The sequence below is a fragment of the Zophobas morio genome, unplaced genomic scaffold, assembly GCF_036711695.1.
Source record: "Zophobas morio isolate AGI-343-1 ecotype UQ-CSIRO unplaced genomic scaffold, CSIRO_AGI_Zmor_V1 ptg000478l, whole genome shotgun sequence".
Lineage (NCBI taxonomy): Eukaryota > Metazoa > Arthropoda > Insecta > Coleoptera > Tenebrionidae > Zophobas > Zophobas morio.
Genome location: NW_026972581.1, coordinates 194,830 through 215,688, shown reverse-complemented (window position 1 = coordinate 215,688; position 20,859 = coordinate 194,830). Strand labels below are relative to the sequence as shown.

The following is a 20,859-nucleotide window of genomic DNA, read 5'->3' as shown; positions in this document are numbered from 1 at the left end:
CCTTTAAAAAAAACCTTTTGACGGGTATCAGCAAGACGTTGAAGTTCTAACCCACAACTAAAAACAGGAAGCAACCCCTTTAATCTAGCATAATATAGCTCCTTATTATGACTTTCTTGAAAGCACACACTTTCTAAAGAAATAACAAACGGCTTCAGATTGGTAAAAAGTTTAATGTCGGAACCTAGAAATATTCGTTAACGGGATATGTGATAGATGTTAAAGGAGGAAAAACTTTTAATAACTAGTAAAATACCGAAAACATCATTAGCAGCTTTTTTTAATAACTTCTCAAGAAGTTCTTTTCTTTCGCTCAAAGGCGGCATAATAATTTTAGTATTATCAAATAGAGTGCTCATTATAACTGCGAAGTAAACCAGAACAACAGTAGACTCCAAGGTTCGAAACAGAGGCAGCCCTGTCGCTTGCCTTTAAGTTGTCAGCGGGAGTATTATTGAGCTCTGAGCTTTGCTGGAAAACTTGTTGGGTACATTTCTGTAATTTTATAGGTGGAAGTTTATCGGCATCCACTAATATTTCGAATTTAATTTTATAAAAATAAAAGGATATAATTAAATTTTATAAGTACCAATTTATAGAATTTTTCAATTAGTTTTCTCATGATATAATGTAAAAAAAAAAAATAATTCTCAAGTAAAAATACCTACCTATAACATATACAGTAAAACTTTTGTAGGCTTTATCTAAATTATTAGGAATCTCTTATTAAAAACTTTGTTATATTCGGTCAAAATAAAAACCAGTAATACGTATTTCTTTGCATAAAAAATTTAAAACCTAAAAATAATTTTCTAAGTTTTAAATGGTTATGCAGTTAAGGAGAATTGATAAATAATTTATAAAGCAAGAGATATTTTAGGGTAATACTATATTATCAAACTTTCTTGCCAAAACATGGCGAGGGATTAACCCATTATTTGGTTTTGCAAGTGCATCTAATATATTAACTAGCTTAAGAACATAACTTCTTGTTATTTGCCAATATATATATATAAAGCTCAAAGGTCCTAAGACCCAGAAGCTAACGATTTTAAAAAATCATATAAAACTGTGTGCTCTGGTTTAGCAAACTGTCCGATTAAATTTTTTATTTTTTCATCTTAATTGGACCAAAGCAGGATTTAACAATATCGCTTCTCTGATATGCACGTGCACACACATATGTATATATTTCTTTTTTCTTATTAATCGTTATTGTTTCTTTGATCATAAAATATTTTCAGTAGTGGCATAATAAGATTTATTGCTTAATTAGCTTAAAGAACAATTATATATAGTTTAAATAGCTTGTATGGAAGTGTTTTACAAAAAGACTAAGCTATAAAACTTAGAAGTAAAAGTTGTAGGCTCTTTTTTTCACGTCGGCTATATAACTGTGGAAGATAAAATAAGAAAGGATTGAAACCCTGCAGTCTCCCGTTCCAGTATCATAGTGAAGCTGCGGGCCCTAAGTAGGGGAGAGGGAGGTATATATAGCTAAAGTAAAGATATTATATCATGCAACCAGCATTTAGCACGGTAAAATGGAAATTGAGCATTTCGCACAAAGGTTATAAACAAAATACAAAATAATGTTTCCTCAATTTATCATGCTGTCCTCGGTTTTTCTAACTTTTTTTTTGTGAATGACCATACTTAAAATTTATTTTGAATTAAATACCTTTAAGCATAAGTAACGTTTATCTCTGGTATTAAGATTGATGTTTATTTTAAATTAATTAGTGATAATTTGTGCTATTTTTTACTGAGATTATAAAATCAAATTTTTAAAAAAATAATAGTTAGATGTGAATACTTCTGCATACTAACTTGTGTATAAAAAATAAGATAAAATTTATATATGTAAACCACAAGAGCAACCATATATCATTTTTCTTTTATTTTTCTTGCAAGCTTTAGCTAATACTTTTAATTTTATAATCATCTTAAGTTTATTTATACACTAATGTTATATAAACAGTTTTGTAAATCATATTATAATTAATAAAGTTAATATATTTGAAAAAACCAATAATATTATAAATATCCTTTGACCAAAAAAAAAACTGTTAAAATAACCACCAACCCTGGCGTTTTGTTGAGCTCAGTTAAATAAATTACCTTCAGTACTGCATTAATTAACCACGGGAATAAAAGACCAATAACCTCATGTACAGAAACGGGTTTAACTTAGAGGTCTTACAGGGAGATAATAATCATAAGAATCTATTTAATAATAGCTGTTGTATATTTATAGGGTAAGTTCCTTAGAAAGGTGGAGAAAATGTAGGGGTCGACTACTCACTCGGAAGCCCTTCCGAATAAATGAGATACAATCTGTAATTGGTAAAACTTCAAATAAAATGCTGAAAAATCTTCCTATACCGCAGTTGATTATTACAGAGCTCGTCAACTCGATTATTACCTTTGGTTATTTTCCTTTAATAGGGGAACAAGCTGAAGTTGTTTTTATATTAGACATTACGTAAAGACATTACATCCAAGCAACTACGCTAAAGATTATCGCCCTATTAGGCTACTTTCCTGCTTAGGAAAAATTGCAGAGGCTGTTTCTTTTAAGGTTGCACAAATTTATTGATGATGAAAGCCTTATATTAGCTTGTCATTTTGATTTTCGAAGGAGTCACTCCACCACTCAACTAATCTTAAGGTTGGTGGAAAACACAACTAATGCCCTTAATAACAAGAAATCCATTCTTAATGGTTTTTTAGACATACAGAAAGCTTTCGACGAGGTATGGCATAAAGGTCCCCTATACAAAATGATCAAATGTGCACTACCAGCGTACTTTGTACGGATTACACTATCGTGCAAAATTGATACCATGTTTTGCATTTTTTCATTTAATATAGAATAACTTCTCAATAACGCAATGGATTACTTTAAAATTTATACATAGTGCACTTTTATGTCCTAGCTACATTTTGTTAATACCTGATATTAAATAGGTTTAATATTCTAAAAATATGAGTTTGTAAATTTAAAAGTTTATAGAAACAACTTTGCACGTAGAAAATTTAATTCTACAAACGAGGTTTTAATGATTAGTATAGCTCCCTTTCGGCAGAATCACTTCTTGTATTCTCTTTGGCATACTGGCAACCGGATTGTAGTTTGATCCCATGTTATATTCCCCCATTCTGATTGTACACGTGTCTAAAGCTCGTTCAAGTTAGCAAGAGCTGATTTCGTATAATCCCAATCTTCTCTCAAGGCGCCCCATGCAAGCTCAATGGGACTGAGATCAGGAAATTGCGGAGGCCAGCCAAGCACTTGGAACGATTGTAATTAGAGTCATGATCTCTCCGATAGTGCAGTTAGACATGGGGCATTATCCTTCTGAAAAACCATTTCACCAATGCCGTACCTATCGCATGTTCCGGGTAGATCTTTCTTAATAATGTCTAGATGCGCGCTTGCATGATGCTGTCACCTTTTACAATTATCCGGATCCCTTATATGTTAACAGGACCAAATCATAATCGATTCTCCCACATGTTTGTACGTTTGGACCATCTGGCGATCAAGTATTCGATTATCGCCCGATCTCTTCCAGCACCGCCGATACCATCCGAACCATATCGATTGAACTTGGTCTCGTCTGAAGAAATTACTTTTTTCCCTGTCAGAATTGGACCAAATTTTCGTACTTCTTCGCAAACTCATCTTAGTCGCTTGCGACGGTTGTCAAATGGGTTTAACTTTTTTTTTCGCATGGAAACCAGCAGAATGCAATGCTCTCGTACAGTCGACCTTGAAATTGGTCTATATAATGTTGTTTATATGATTTTTTGAAGCTTTCTGTGCAGATTCAATTGCACCCAATGTCACTTGTCGTACAAGTCGAGCTATATCCCGATTTTCCATGATATTTGGACGCCCAGGTTAATTGCGAGGACGATTCGGATCATATTGGGGTTTGATCCGGATATCTTGGCCTTACTGACACCACATTCATGAGCGACCTTAGTATAAGGCTTGCCTTGATCGAAAAGACAGTTTACATCATTTTCTTTATCGATTGAAAGTTTCCGCATTATTAAATTAAGGTCTCTAAATAAAGTATCCTTTATAGTCACTCAAACACTAAAAAAACCTCCTATGGTGGAGTGATCATGAAAATTTCATATAAAGATTTAAACTATTTTGCACTAAAAGGGGTCACGAGCAAAATCGTTCAAAGCATTCTTAAACTTCAAAAAGCGTTAAAGACTAAAATAAGAAAGCATTTCCTCTAATACAAACTACATTAAATAGATCTCAATCTAAACTTATATAAGGGATCAATATAACCAATTATTAATTAAAGAATAGGATTTTTACGAAAAAATTTAAGGCATAGAAACAATTATTAACGATAGTGTATAAAATCATACCTTAGCAGTAGATCCTTCATGGCCCATGTAGGAACTGTATTAGATTATAAACTACTTAACGCTGGGGTCCCTCCGGGATCTTTATTGTCTCCTATTTTATTCTCATTATACATGTCTGATATACCTCCCAAACTTCCTTGGCGTTATATGCCGATGACACTGTTATCTACAGCAGCTCAAAATCTCCCCTTCTTTTAATTAAATACACGCAATCCTACTTTAACTTATTTGAAGATTGGTTAACAACGTGCAAAGTAACCGTTAATCCTTTAAAGAGCCACTCCATTCTTATCTCAAAGAAAAGAAAGAAAAGAGTACTACAAGACTCATTTCTTTTTTATGATTCCCCTCTCCTGGAAATAACTAAGTCAACCCTCGGTAGTATTATAGAAACAAACTTAAATAGATGGAACCATATTGACATTTGGTTAAAAAAATTAGAAATATTACACATGCTTTATGTCCGCTTATATGCAAAAGTATCCTTAACCTTGATAAAAAATTATTTATTTATAAAGCTATTTCAAGACGGTGAGGAGTTATGCGTCAGTAGCTTGGGCTCTTCCCTGGCCTCAACATAGGGAGACCGCAACTTATGCAAAATAAGTTTTTAAGAATGTCTACAGGAGCTCCTTGGTATATAAATCTCTTCCAATTATATCGTGAATGCGAACTGAAACCATTTTTTAAATTTTTTTATAAGAGCTTAGCTGAGGTCTGCATAAAAACATTTGAAAGTCATATAATAGATTACTAGCTAATCCCCTAATTGTAGTCCCTCTCACTTCCCAAATATAAACGGCAGAAACATCTTAATATGTTCGATAATGTTCGATAATAAATTTAAATGCAAATTTTTACTAAAAAATAATTATGTTAATAGCGATGAACAAATAGTAATAATATTGGTTATAGTATCTATATTATTAATATAATATTTATAAAGTCATTGAAGGCTTCCTCACATGATTCTAAAATTCTGAGAAAAAAGTCCTAATAAAGTAATTTAAATTGGATGTTCATTTTTAATTAGCAATGACTTTTAAAAGCCACCTCCTTGCAGGGAGAGAATCCTTCTGAACCTCTCATCTACGGGTATATAGGTTAAGCAGTTTAAGTTATTTTACGTAATACGACTGTAGCAAATAAATAAATAAAGGTGAGAAGTTTTTGAAATTGTGCTGTGTTACTTAATAGCTTATTTTGACTGTTTTATATTATTTTAAACGGTGATTAAAACATAACGGCCCTTAAACAAATAAGCTGTTAAACTGTTAATTTATAAGCATAAATAGTCTTAAAATTTTAACAAAAACCTTTTAAAACATTGCTTCATAACGAAAAATACTAACTTAACCTACTTTTAAATTTAAACGAATAGAACTTATTTAACCTGTTATAACTAGGAGCAATTTAAGTAATCATTGACTAAAAGAAAAAACGATGTACCCCTACTACACGTAGTTTACCATACAACATGTAACACGTAGTGTATGGCTTACTTGCTGTTAACTTTAAAATTAAGATCTAAGGGGGCTTAAATAGTGATAAGTTTCCAAACCAAAATGTATACCAGATATAGTATTGCAAATAAAGTACAGCTTATGCGCCTTACACTGTACTTAGATAAGGGTGGTAACTTTTGTGAGGTAAAGTTTGTGCTTTTTGCCTTGATGAACGAAGCAAACTTGCGGTATAGGAAAGTATGGATATATCACCTTATTTCTAATGCAAATGTATAAACCATTAAGTAAATGTATGGCATTTCACTATCAAAAGTCAAGAGAACTGTGCGCTGGATCTCTTGACGACCCTGGTAAAGGAAGGTCACGGAAAAAGCTCTCTCGGTATTTTGCTTATTAAAGAAAATAACCGAATTACTCAAGAGGGCATTCCCACCTTTTAGATAGCTATACGACAACGCACTAATCTGACTGCTTCGGCGCCTTATCTAAGTGGTAATGATCTTGTTAAAAATGAACAGGCGTTAATGGCCTGCATTGGTATATCAGAAAAGAGCTAAGCGACAGGTAATATTTATGAATAATCATGCTAGTATTAAGAATTGTGGGCGTAATTTACAGTTTATACTCAACGAAGCGGGTTCCTTTTTCGGTATCTAATGGTAGGGAGGTCGAAGGTGACTTGTGGAAACGTGTAAAGCGAGTCATAAACTAGGAAGAGGAGGAGGCGGAACACGTTTTACTGTTAAATTTTTCACCCTGCTATGAAGTGTGCACTTACAATAAAAGGCATGAAAACATTTTAATAAGGTATCGAAGCCAAATTCACGATTTGGGCATCCTTCGAGATGCGCTCAAGCCGTACCTAAACTTTCGGGACTTCAGCGTGCGAGTGGCGCTATGCTATCGCCGCCTCGCCAACTCGAAGCGGGAGTCCCGGAAGACACTCTTCTATCACCCCTGCTGACCACCCTCTATACGAGCGATATGCCTCTGTTAGTCCGCCCTCCTACGCGGGTCGACCTTGACGCCGATGTCATAATTCGTCCAACATCAAGGTCACCCATTACTACGACAGCACAAATTACTTTAGCTCGACGCACTCGCTAACTGGACTTTCCTTTAAAGTAGCAAAAAGCAAGGCCTTCTTATAACAAGGGAACGCCTTGTGCTGTCGACATCATAGACTTTCAGCGGCATGGAAATTTCGTGGTGAAAAAGATCAAGGCAAACGCTCAAATGCTGTATCCTCTATTGTGCAGAAAAAATAGACTTTCTTTACGAGATAAGCGAAGGCTATATGCGTTGTGCATTCGGCCGATCGTGAATTATGCACCTGTCTAAACCTGCGCCTTATCGGCAATAGCGCTCCTCGCTTCAGAGGGACAAAAATAAACTGCTGCGTGTGTTATCTAACTCGCCGTGGTTGTGCGCAATGACTATATGACTGACTTATTAAATTGTTTTTGTACTTATGAAGATTTAATCATTAATGGTTTTATTATAATTAATCTATTGTATTTTTTATATACAGAAATAATCTAGATTAAACTTAAAATTTATGCATATAAATAATTAATATATGGCAACGTAATTCCAGCCTATAAAAACATGTTCAATAAAAAAGTGCTCTTAACAAAAGTAGAAATTTTTTTTACTCCAAAATAATTTATTTAATAATAATCTAAATTATCGATTAGACATAGCCACACGCTCTAATTCATCTTTCTTTTTAATGGCGTAACTATTAGAGGACCCCTATAAAAAAAAAATTTATTTAATTAAAAACCCAACAAAAATTATTAAAAACCTTCGCAGCGTTAATAAGCTCGTCGGCCAGGCATTCGGCTATCGTTTTCATATTACGAAAAGCAGCTAAACGAGCTCCCGAAGTAAGCAAGTATAGTGCTTGATTTACACGGCGCAACGGGGAAACATCCACGGCTTGGCGGCGTACAGTTCCAGCAGAACCGATGCGTGTCGAATCTTCGCGACAACCAGAGGCAATTATGGCGTGAATCAAAATCCTGTGGAAACACGCAAGCAAAAAAGTAAATAAAAAAAAGGAGAGAAAATTTAAGGTAACTCACTGAAGAGGATTTTTTCCCGTAAGTAAATAAATTATTTCAAAAGCGTGCTTGACAATTCTACAAGCCATTAACTTTTTACCATTATTGCGTCCGTGCATCATAAGAGCGTTTAATAAACGCTCAACGATGGGGCATTGCGTTTTGCGAAACCGTTTCACCGCGTAACGACCAGCAGTGTGCGGGAAGAAAACTGCACACTTTTTACTAGGAACTAAATAATCTTGTAACGAGAGATCTCCCACCTCCACTTCGTTAATATCCCATCTCTGAAATAATTTGATTTCACTAGGTTCTAAATACTGGCTTTGCTCTTCAAAAGTGGTCACTAAAAAAAAAATTTAATAGAAATTAATAATGTAATTAGTAACAGAAAAAGCGGTAACTCTTTTTACTAGAAAAGTGAAATTCTCGAAAAGAGTGGACGTGGGCAAGAAATCTGATTTTTTTTTTTAATTTAAAAAATTATGGTGATACACGTGATGTATTTTTCTTTGCTTTACGGTAGGACCTGTTTCCCTGTTCTATTTAAGTTCTGACTTTTTAAGTCGTCGTTAGTTTTTTCACTGCGTCTGTTTTTTTCTTTTTATTAAAATTATTTTATTATTAAGATATATTATTTTTGTCGTGGTTTCCATGTTTATCTCCTTTTATGAGAGCTGTTCCCCTCACTTTATTTATCTAAATAAGTTCTAAAAAATGGAAGTTTCTTTGTGAGAGCCCATCTTTTCTTTAATATTTACGTATATGCAACGCTTCATATAGTTATTTGTGCTCTTTAATTTTTATTTCGGTCTACGTATGGAGGCTTACACTTTTCTTTTCCATTATACTAAGTCGCTTTAGTTTTTTGGTTTTTGAAAGTTGTAGTTTCTTTTTTGAAGTATATAAAATCTAAAATTATGTATGATTTACTTGCACACTGTTTTTTATTAAGAAAAACTTTCAAGGCACAATTTTCATTTACCTTTTAATACTTATTTAAATAAAAATATATAATTTTCTTGTGGTTTATATTGATTTAATAGCTCTTACACTATTATAACTTTAGGCAAAGCTCAAGTAATAGATGAAATTTTTGTGTAAAAGAGAGATTTTGCTTTGTTAAAGTAAAACTGAAGAATTTAAAATTTTGTTGTTAATACTGTATATAATATTATATATATTACCTTAACGAACACTGATAAAGTAGTTGTTCAGGTATAAAATATTATACAACTGATTCGCAAAAACACAGTTGATAGTTATTAAAAAAATTATTACTTGTTTTTTAAAAATATTTGTTCAATTTTTGCTTGCTTTTTCGACTGTTGAGTTCACGTGTTCTTATTGAGCATCATTTCTAATAACTTTGCAATAATACTAAAAAAATTTGATTATTTAATAAACACTTCCTTTTTTTAAAACAATATAACTGAATTTTCTTTAAATTATTTTATTAATAACTATTTTGAATCTTTTTCTTTTTGATCGGTTTTTTGCCTTCTTTGAATGGTCGTCATGATTGCAACCCTTTCAAGTTCGTATTTCTTTTTTAAAAGCGTTAACTCTTTATCACGATGTGCGCAGAGAGAGTAAAGCTTAAATTTTAAGGCTTCTAAACTTAATTTTTGCAGCTAAATAAATATATTTAAATTTGAAAAAATAAGGGCTTTAATATATAATGAGAGGTAAGAAATAATTAGGAAACTGTGGAATACATAATGAATTTAATTATTTAAATAAAAAAATTTATAAAAACTCACTGAACATTTGGCATTCTGTTTTTTGAAATACGTTATGAAGTTTTTTAAAAGTTATAATATTATTGATACGAAGAAATATTAAATAAATAAATTTAAACTTCACTATGAAAGTATGATGTCCAGTACTAAGAAAATCCAAGTAATTATAAATTAAACGCGGTGAACTCTACCAAAACACAAGTAAAAGTTGCTAAAAATTTTTATTAAGTTATATAAAAAAATATTACGAAAAGCTTATAATTAAAAAAGAATACAGCAACACAAATAAATTTTTTTTAAAAACATTAAAGTTTTTAATAATATGTGAAATTATAAAGTTTACTATTTTTGTTTATAATATTAAGTAGATAATTATTTTGATATAAATATTGTTTTTTTGAGACTTTATTTAACACGATAAATATGCGTTAAAGACTTTAAAGTTTGTGTTTAATAATTATAAAAAAATAAGTTCGTAAATAAAAAAGTTTCGAAATAAAATTATTCTAGGTAGAACTTTTTTGTAAACTACTAAAAAAAATTATGCTTTATAATACTAATAAATTATATTACTATGAATAACAATATTTTAAATGCACCGCAGAATTCTTTTCAACATTTTTATAAACTTTATTAATGATATAACTTTAAAAATAAATCCTCTAGTGAGTTTATTATTACTATATTTAAAATTATAATAATAATAAAAATATTAGTATAATCCGTGCAAGTAAATTATTAATATTAATGTTAGAGAAACTTAACGTAAAAATACTAAAATTAAGAAAAAGGGATCAAATATTTTACTATAATAGCAAAAGTACATAGAAAATAAAACTTTATATAAAAAATAATAATCACTTATAAAAACTATTATAATTATATAAAAATGATAAAAAACCCAAAAATGTTATGTCTAAATTTTTATAAATAACAAAGAAAAAATGAATAAGATAAATTTGTATGTAAACTAAAATTATATATAAACAGTTTAGTAAAGTTAAAAAAAACTACTTCTTCCAATGGACAAAAGACGTCATCTTCACCTTATTAACAGCAGTATTATTTGAGGCAAATAAAATTAGAAAGAAATTATATAAATTTTAAATTGTTTACATAAGTGATCAGTAACTTTATTATAAGTACTACTAATAACTTTCATTTCATTTAAATAAAATTAATTTTTTAGAAGTTTTTTAAAAAAATGTAAGTTAGTAAAGTAAAACTGCAGGTTTATCTTAACTTTTTGTTATGATTAAATATCTGAAACTTAAACAAATATATTGTTTGGTTTCATTATTAATATTATTAAGATTATTAGTCTTTCCAACATTTTTTAAAGTTCTAACTTAAAACTGATTAACCAATTTATTATTTTGCATTTTTTATATTCCACTATTTTTTATTTATTTATTAAAAATTGTATTTTTCTAAATTTATTATTTAGTTCAAATTATTATTTATTAAAAGATCATTTATTTTTCTCCCTATTTTTATAAGTTGACTGGTATATAATTTAAGCTAGTTTTTTTAGGTCCATTACTCATGTTTTTATTATATATAAATTTTAAATAATAACAAAAGGATCGGCCAATTTTTATACAATAAAGAGTTCAAGTATTTAGTAACGAATTACCCAGTTACTTTTTAATAATAATATTTATAGTAACTTATATATTCTTCTGCGTATTAAATCTACTGCTTTGATAATTTAATGTTCTTATTAATTAGAATTATACTCGCTCTCAGTTTTATTTTAAAAAAATAAAATTTTATTTAAAAAAAAAATCCAACCATCTGTGAGGGACTTGGAACTACGTGGAATATCCCGTGAAATTTCTGCCATATACTCCTGTTGCTTCCTTTGCAACTTTTGCACGTCGCTCAAGCGCTCTTCTTTATTAACAATTGTATTATTTTTTTGTACAATCGTAGCAGTTTCAAGCGAGGAACCGGAGTCTCTACGGTTAATCACCTATAAGAAGTTGGCATTATTTATTATAATTAATTGCAATATTTACTTTAAGTATTATTGCTATAAGTAAATTTTATTTTTGCCTTAAATAGTCCTGTTAATAATACTCTATTATTTATATTTTATAGTTATCATTATTATTATATTAGGAATAATCTTTCCTTTTAATGTTTCTATTAATCGTAAAAGTTCATGTACTAAAAAATAATATTTAGACAAGATTAAGATATTATAATTAATATTTAAAGCAGAAAAGTTAAATTAAAATAAATTTTATCTAAAATTATATATAATTTACTAAAAGAACAAGAACAGTGCCAAAAAATATTTAGTAAATAAATTTATATTAGATTAATAAATATAAAATTTATCATATTTAATAAAAGTTTAAAAAAAACAAAAAATAATATAAAAACTAGATTATAACATAAAATTCTATAAAATGATAATAATGCGCTTAAAACACTCAAATGTAACTTCTTATCAATTATAATTATATTTCAAGTTATTGCAGGATAATTTTTTCTTACAACTAATATTAAAACTTTTTTAGGTTACTTTCGTTCGTACAGATAATATTATTAATAAACTCCTACAAAATTAGCAACTCTTTAAAAAAGTGCTAATCATACTAAAGACGCACTAAATTTAGTATTAGAAGATGGATCAACGATAATTAATAATCTTGTAATACTAATGAACAAAATTAGTGAAATTATACATTATTACAGTATTCAAAATATCAATATCAAGAATAATAATAATTTATATAAATTAGGATATTTCTAAAAGTTTCTTATATAATAGTATGCCATTGTCTCGTAGGATTCGTAGTCTTCATCTCCATTTATAGAAAAAGATTTTGCCCTTGTAAAATTTTCGGCGGGTTTTAACGAATCGGTATTGAGAACAAAGGTGCCGGCGTCCAAGTCGTCCAACGATTCGGAAAGCTTATAATATAAAAATTTTGGTGAAAGCCGTTTCGTATATAACACATATATTATATATTAAATTCCAATAAAACTATAACACTGATATTATAAAGTTACATTTATTATAATTATATATTTACGCTTTTCTTGTGAATGGTTTCTGAATTATCCGAATATTCACTTTCGCTCTATATAAATGCATTTTTAAAATTTTTTTTTGGTATAAAAAACTAATAAGTAATTTGAATGAATAACCTTTATAAAATTTTTTTTAAAAATAGACTAAATAAAATTAATAAAATAGCAGTTATATAAAAAAAATTAATTTTAAACCAATAATATAATAGTAAAAGAAATTTAGTAGAAATAAACATGTAAGTTTTGTTATTGTTATCTACCATGAAAGCTATACTTTCTTTAAAGCCTCTTGTTATTATGTAATAAATACTAAAACATATAAAAAGTTCAGAATAGTACTTATATAATTAATAATAGACTCCAAAGACTGCTAAAAGCTTAAAGAAAAGTATTATTAAATGAACTATTTTATTTTAAGAAAAAGTAATAATTTACTTATATACATTTAAATATATATTCCCAATTATAGTAATTATTGGTTTTTAATCTTTTTTACTTTTCATACTTAATTAAGTTTTTATTCGATTGTAAACTTAAAAATACTACAAGTATTAATACTATAATAATTAGCAAAGTACTGATAAACTCATAATAATAATAAAAACAGGCATAAGCACTTAACGAGAGTGAAAAAAATAATGTAAATAATTTTCATAAAAAATATTTTAAAAATCGTTAAAATAATAATTTAACTTGTAAATCAACTTATACTTAATGTTTTTTTAAGCTCTAAAACATAATAATAATGTAATTATTTCGTATTATCGCAGTTATATACTGAGAGATTATTATTAACTTATAAATAATATCATATGGTCTTTAAACAAACTACCTACACATTCATCACTGCTAAGATAACTTCCTTTACTTTCTAAAAGTATCATGGCTTCTCGCGAAGTTTCAATTAGCACGTTCAAATTAAGATTATGAAGAAATGGGTCCTATAAAAAAAATCGTAATAATCAGAATATTTTTTCAAAAGAAAAAATTAAATGCTTTTTATAATGCAGTTATTCACACTAATTCGCCTTCATTATAATTATTACATATTTTATTCAGATCTCAAAAAAAAATTCAGTTTTTTTTATCATAACTACTTAAAAACTTAATTTTTTTTTTTAACTTTACACATAAGTTTTCCAAACTATGACAATATTAATTAATACGTAAAAGCTCCTAATAATTAAACATTTGTTTCTTTTGTAAAAAACTTAGTAAACAAAATTATTCTAAATTCTACGGTTATTAATATATTTAATGACTAGTTTCAATTAACTTTTTTAATTATTAATGAAAATAAATATTTATACTACCTTTTTGTAATAAACATTAATAGCTTTTATAAATAATAAGATATACTAAACATGCGTTTTATTTATAATATCATTTTTTAGGAATTTAATTAATTTTACTATTCACCATTTCTCTTATTACAGAAAAACTTATATTCGACTATACATTATATATTATTCAAAAATACTAATAATCTTATTATCTCAAAAATAAACATATTTGTATCTTTATAATATAAATTGGTCACAAAAAACTTTTGGGGGTGTATTCATTAAAAAAAATTGTTATGTAAAAGCCCTACTAAGTCTATCCCTCATTAAATAATATATAAATATTTAAAAAATTGTTTAAATAATATCACTATATTTATGTAAAGTTCATTAATTTCTTCTATAATATAAATATTTACATTGATAAACTTTGACAAAAACTGCATTATATTAGAATTTCAAATGGTGGGTAAAGTTAGAGTAAATATAAATGATTGCAATTATGAAACAAAGTTAAATCAAAACACAGTCACAATTGTATCAATGCAAATATTTTTGTTAAAATATTATAAATATTAATATTATTAATATTATTAATAATATCATTAGTTTTTTATTACTTCTAGTAAGTCCTTAGCATCGGGACGATCAGATGGTATCTTTTTTAAGCATCTTGCAATAAAATCATTAAACTCTTTTGAAAATTTTTCTTTGTTCTGAAGTGTAGAAGGAGGCTTCGAGGGGATAATAAACATCGCGCGAACAGGATGGAACTCGGAAAACTTTAAAGAAAAAAATTTTTTTTAAAGAAATTATCTGTAAAAAGAGATCATTTATTAACAATATATGTCAATAAATTATTGTAAAGTACAAATCTTTTATACTATTAACAAACATTTATAACATCTTAAAACTAAAAATTAATTCTTTACTTATAATAAAAAAATTCTTTATATTCTTTCCTAATATGTAAAATTTCATGTAGAGTTTCAATATTTAATACAAATGAGTTAATTGTAACATATAATATTCTTTCAATATTTAGAAGGAAAAAAACAATACTCGGAAAAATTAATGCTTTACTATATATAGTTTTCAGTTAATGAAACAAAAAAAGTCAAAAATTCCAAGATAATTTAAAAAATTCAAAGGTTTAATGTATACAAATTTGAAAGTATTAAAAAAAAGTTTACTTGTATACGAAATAATAAGAAATTGGTAACTAAATATTTATATATTTTCCTAACTGTAATAAAAGGATATTGAGTGTGTGAAAAAGAATATATAAAAAAGAATTTATTATAATTTTAATTCATAAATTTTCTTAATGTAGTAAAGTCAACAACTAATTATAATATAATAGAAGAAAAAAAACAAAAAATATTAACTTTTATTATTTTATTTAGAAAAAATAAAAAATTACGTCTTTAATTTACAATAAATGGATATAAAACAACTTTTTCATTTACTACTTATTTTACTTTAATAAAAAGTTATAATTTATTTACGTTATTATAAATGATAGGATACTTTCTGAATGCCAAAATATTAGGATAGAAAAATTTCTACACATCTTATCGATAATATTTAAAAATATAACAAAAAAAAAATAAATAACATTTCTAGTAACAACTGGTAGTTAAAAATATAAAAATATTCATATTATTTAAACAATATAATAACAGGAGGGCGGCCCTCCGCCATTTCGATGCAAGTAATTCCCAGTGACCAGATATCCGCCTTATGGTCGTATCCCAATTCCTGAAAAACTTCTGGTGCCATCCAATAAGGAGTTCCAACAACAGTCGTGCGCTTGCATGTGGCGTCCTTTAATTCTCCAGTCACGCCAAAGTCCGCTAATAATAAAAAATATATATAGTCACCAAAATTTCATTAAACTTGAAATTAATTAATAATAACTAATATAAACAATAAAACCCCTAACTAGTAATAAAAAAATTATAAGTCAAACAATAAAAATAAAATTATATTACCGCATATAGAAGTTAGTATATAAATATAGTGATTATAAGTTCTTATGAATTATTAATACAAGTAAAATATATAATTGGGAAGTATAAATTTTATTTAGTAATAAGTAAAGACATTATTCGTAAAAAAGTGCTTAAAAGCGAAAAGAAAAATACTAAAAAAAAGTTATTTTTAATACGTCTGATATTATTATAATTAACATACTTTTAATTTTTAAATAATAGCAACAAAGTTTGTTACTATATTATTATCAGTAATTATAAAAAAGATTCTAATTATTTATAAAATGGACGATAACCTAGCAAAATAGTAAAAATTTAAATTAATTTTTAAACGAATAATAAAAACTTAAGTTGTATTATAGAAAACAGCTTTTCTCTTTTATTAAAAAAAGCCTACAAAAAATGTTAACTTTGATAAATATAAATAAAGAATATTAATAATAACAAAAAAAGAAATATTGAATATTTAAAAATAGTAAAAAATTTTAAAAAAAATTGCATAAATTAGTTATAAATTTTATATTATAGCTTTATTGGTCTTCTATTTTATATTAATTATTTTATAACAAAAAAATTATAGTTTTAGACTCACTTCTATAATGTATTTTTATAAATAGGGTAAAAACTAATTTAATAACGTTATTCAAATTTATTATTACTAATTTCTCACTTCTGAATAAATAATTTAATTTTATTATTTTGTTTAACATTCTTTAATAATAACATAAAATTGAAAGTTCGTTTTCGTTTTATAGTTAGAAAAATTATTAACAATATTTTACTTATTTTAATGCAATATAATATAGTTTTCTTTTTTAACTACGTTTATTTATACCCTAATAATTCGTTTAAAATATATTTTTTTTTAGTTAACCAGAATTAATAGTTTATAATAATCAGTATACTTTATTATAATTCCCTTAAAAGCTTTCGTCTTTTATTAGTCTTACCATACAAGTTATGTAAAATAACATTTTAATATTTTTATATATAATTACTCCTAGTATATGGAGACTTTATATAAAATGTTATTATTATTATATAATTTATTTTTTCAACTTTTACAGCTGGTTTCTACGTAAAAATAGTACCTAATTTGCTAACTCCCTCTTCAGTTAACAGTATATTGCATGCTTTTATGTCTCTGTGTATTTTTAACTTTTCATGTAGATATGATAATCCTTAAAAAAATAAGTAAACGAGAAATAACTAATTATAAATAAATAAAGTTTTAGTAGAAATTTAAATTATAGGGTTAATTTAAAAAGTAGTACAAAATAAAAAGAAAATACTAAATAATCTATAGAATGTTCAAAACACAACTGTCCGCAACACTAAAGTATTAATTAAAAAAAATATTAAAACATTTTTATAAAAAATACAGAAAAGCTAGGGTAAAGAAAATAAATTAATAAAAAAATTAATGAGAAACTAAAATAAGAATAAATGAAACAAAAAAAATAAAATAAATGCTACATACCATAATAACGTAATCAAGTAAAGTTATCTATGAAAATGCTAGATAATATAAAGAATAAGTCGGAAAAAACTTTAATAAATAAGTAATGTATAAATAAACGATAAATAAATAGTCTAACAAAAAAATAAAAAAATAAGGAGTAATAATATTATAATAAACCTAATAAAGAATAATGAACAATAGCTTGAATCTCCAGCTCGCTTAGGACCCGCTTGCGCATGCGCATAACATCGCTGACACTTCCAGCGCTGCAATACTCCATCACGAGCTGCCAATAAACAGGATGTAAAAAGGTATATATATATATAATTTATTTTTTGCTCGTAGGCAAAATTAGCAAGAAGTGAGAGATAAAAAGTTAAACTTGTAAACACTAAACATAAATTAATTTATAAAAATAATAATTAATATAAGTATATTTAAATAATTAAAAAAATATAATAAAAGTGAATTAAATATTTTTTAATGATATAAAAATTAATAATAGTAATAGTCTTAGTGTATCTTCGCATGTGAGGCGAATATAAAATTAGTAAAATTAAATAATAAAACAATAATTAAAATTTATTGATAATAAATAAAAAAAGGAATTTATTTTTTGCTTGTTGGCGAAATATGGAAACAATAAGTAATAAAAATAAAAATCGAAAAATAAATAAACTATATAATTTTAAAAATAATTTTATAATAGTATAAAATTTTTAATAGCCATTAACCTCATTTTCGCTAGTAGTAAAATTTAATAGTAATTAAAAATAAGAAAATATAAAATAATTAGTTTAATAACAATAAGTAAATGAAAAGTTATTAAATACTATAAACAAATTAAGTATAAAATTTAATATTTGTACTGGGGAGCAATTCTAAAATAAAATAATGAGAATTAAGAAGTTGTATTTAAATAAAGTATAAGAAAAAATTAATAAAAATAACAAATAAAAATCTCTCTTCATAATGTTAATAGTAATAAATAAGTAATAAAGTTTTATAAAAAATTATAATCTATTTATATGTTGGCGTAAAAGGCCATTATAAAAGTTAGTTAAAACTCTTTGAGTTCAATTCATAGATTTGTAAATAACATATATTCTTTCTCGAGTTTTTTTAATATAAGTAATTTTCATAATAATAAATTGATTTTTTCTTAAAAATTTTATAGAAGTTTATATAAACTATATAAAGTGCAAGAGTCTAAAAATCAACAAATATTTTTTTATTAAATTTTTTTTTCTAAGTTTTAGATTTAAACAAAAAAAAAGAATAAAAATTAAAATTTTTTCTAATAAATTTATAGAAAATAATTTTTTTCAAAATTTTATGAAAGTTAAAAAAAAATTATGTAACATGTTCAAAAGTGATCCAATACTTTGTATTAAAAAAAATGTAAGCTACCAAAAATATTTCAAAAAATTATGAATTTTAAAGTTATTTAAAAAATTTAAAGATTTCATAATTTGAATATAATAAAAATATTACTTTAAACTTTATTGTAAAAATATTACTTTAAACTTTATTAAAAAAATTTAGTGAAAGACTTAACTTGAGTAACTTAGTATAAAATATATTTTTTTTTTCTTCATATATAATAAATTTTTAAAAATGCCTACACGTATGCAAAATTAATTTAAAATTTTATTATAATAGTAATAATTTAGAAATTATTTATATTAAATTATAATATAAAGTAGCAAGAGAATATATTAATATATAATAAAATATCAATAATAATATCACTTTTACTTAAGTTTATATTATTTCCTCTTAAGCCCATCATAAAAACAAGTTTTATATGTCCACTTTTTTATAAAAGTAAAAAATTATTTTGAGTTGCACTAGAAAAATTTAACTGAAATACAAAAAAAAAAAGAATTAAATAATTTTTTAAAGAAACTTGTTAAAACTTAATAAAAATAAAAAGGAGGTTAATTAGAAATATTATATAATAAACAATTCTAAAGTAAGAAAGAGAATTACAGTTTTGTTTTTTGTTAAAAGTTCAATTGAATGGTATAATTTAAAATTTAACAAGAGTGTAGGAAAGTATTATAAAATTAAAAAAATTAAAAATTATTTCAATGCTTTAATTAAAAAATTTCTCTTACAATACTTTTGTTGTACAATTTAAATAAAATCCAAAAAGTACAAGCTAAAGGCCTAAAGTTTTACTATCAAGCTTTAGTCAAATTAATTACATCGTCTTTATAAGCTTAATAATTTCTAATTTAAATTTACACCAGTAAGTAAAAATGTTAAGAAACATTGAAACAAAGACTTGCAAATTTCTTAAATTTTAATTAAAAATATTAAATTCTGAATAAATCTAATTTAAAACTTCAACTACGAAACAGTTAATAAAGCTATAAAAATTCTACAAATTTACCCAAAGCAAGTTATCGTGGTAGTAACTCCCATAATATTGTACGATAAATTCATTTTTAAGTTGTCGCATGACGGCTATTGGGATATAAATCATATTTTATAGTATGTTACGTACCTTAGTGTAAATCAAAACGAGAATTAAATTTTTATACTAATATATACATATAAACCAATTTCTTTAAGTTTATCTTCAACCTCCTTCTCTAAATTTAACGGAGTCAAGTGAAGTTGCTTTATTGCTAGAATAGTTTTGGTCTGTTTGTGTAACCCTTTGTACACACGCCCATAAGTCCTATATAAACTTTGTAATTGAGTTCAATTTCTTAAAAAAGTTAACTATAGAGGCGTGCCCTTCACCAAGCTTTGAAATTAACTCAAAAACTTCGCTCGGGTTGTCTTCTTCATTAAGTTTTAGTTGAGGCATATCGAGCTTTTTAAAAAAGTACAACCATAGTATTGGTCATGCAAAAGTATGGAAAAAATAGTCACAAGAAAAGCAGCTAAGCGTTTGTAAAATAGTAATAAAATTAGATTATCTTTTAAAATAAAATTTTCTAGTCAGTACGACTAAAATTAACATTTATATTTGTATAGCGGCAAAAAGCGGTTAAATTCAACCCCAACAACTGTTCTCACACTCTTTAAGGAATATGACCGACTGAAGGAAAAAGTTTGCCCCCTGTCATATGCTGTTAGACGCTGTACCAACAAAAGGTCATGGATTACATAAAGATTGATTGTGGTACCCATTGATGCGGTTATTTAAAGTTTAATCAATATTAATCATTCGAAATATCTATTAAAACTTATTAGAAAACTATTTAAATTGTTAAATCTCCTTCGCTATACTCAAGTCTTTCATAATATTTAATATTTGCGTAAGGAGTTCGATATGTTTGCAAGGCCACGATTGTCTCGATTTAAGTATTATGACAAATTAGCATAATGGTAACATTTTTAAATTTAATGTAAAATCTAGGTAGCAGTCTACATCCCTTCAATTTCA

The 20,859-nt window shown here is 26.2% G+C and overlaps 2 protein-coding genes across 2 annotated transcripts; both read right to left on the bottom strand.

Moving 5' to 3' along the window:
• Positions 1 to 7,550: 7,550 nt before the first annotated feature.
• LOC135121011 (uncharacterized) lies at positions 7,551 to 8,361 on the bottom strand. Its single transcript, XM_064045326.1, has 4 exons — positions 8,335 to 8,361; positions 7,952 to 8,276; positions 7,672 to 7,888; positions 7,551 to 7,619 (listed from the first exon to the last, which is right to left on the bottom strand). Coding segments are annotated over exons 1-4 (612 nt in total). The 5' UTR covers positions 8,336 to 8,361.
• Positions 8,362 to 9,393: 1,032 nt separating this feature from the next.
• LOC135121031 (serine/threonine-protein kinase 4-like) lies at positions 9,394 to 20,277 on the bottom strand. The gene is made up of 13 exons (XM_064045340.1): positions 20,204 to 20,277; positions 20,024 to 20,145; positions 19,855 to 19,928; positions 17,634 to 17,742; positions 17,086 to 17,175; positions 15,684 to 15,856; positions 14,621 to 14,782; positions 13,554 to 13,658; positions 12,720 to 12,767; positions 12,460 to 12,597; positions 11,467 to 11,647; positions 10,687 to 10,718; positions 9,394 to 9,564 (listed from the first exon to the last, which is right to left on the bottom strand). The coding sequence occupies exons 1-13, from the start codon at positions 20,275 to 20,277 to the stop codon at positions 9,394 to 9,396; spliced, it is 1,479 nt and encodes a 492-aa protein (XP_063901410.1).
• Between the last annotated feature and the right edge of the window lie 582 nt (positions 20,278 to 20,859).

Coding starts and splice junctions, on each gene's coding strand:
- LOC135121031 (XM_064045340.1), bottom strand. CDS start 20,277: ATGCCTCAACTAAAACTTAATGAAGAAGACAACCCGAGCGAAGTTTTT. Junction 17,176..17,633: donor TGTTCATTATTCTTTATTAG/GTTTATTATAAT, acceptor TATTTTTTTAAG/GATTATCATATCTACATGAA. Junction 10,719..11,466: donor TTCCAAGTCCCTCACAGATG/GTTGGATTTTTT, acceptor GCTGTTAATAAG/GTGAAGATGACGTCTTTTGT.
- LOC135121011 (XM_064045326.1), bottom strand. Junction 7,889..7,951: donor ACGGGAAAAAATCCTCTTCA/GTGAGTTACCTT, acceptor GTGTTTCCACAG/GATTTTGATTCACGCCATAA. Junction 7,620..7,671: donor AGCTTATTAACGCTGCGAAG/GTTTTTAATAAT, acceptor TTTTTTTTATAG/GGGTCCTCTAATAGTTACGC.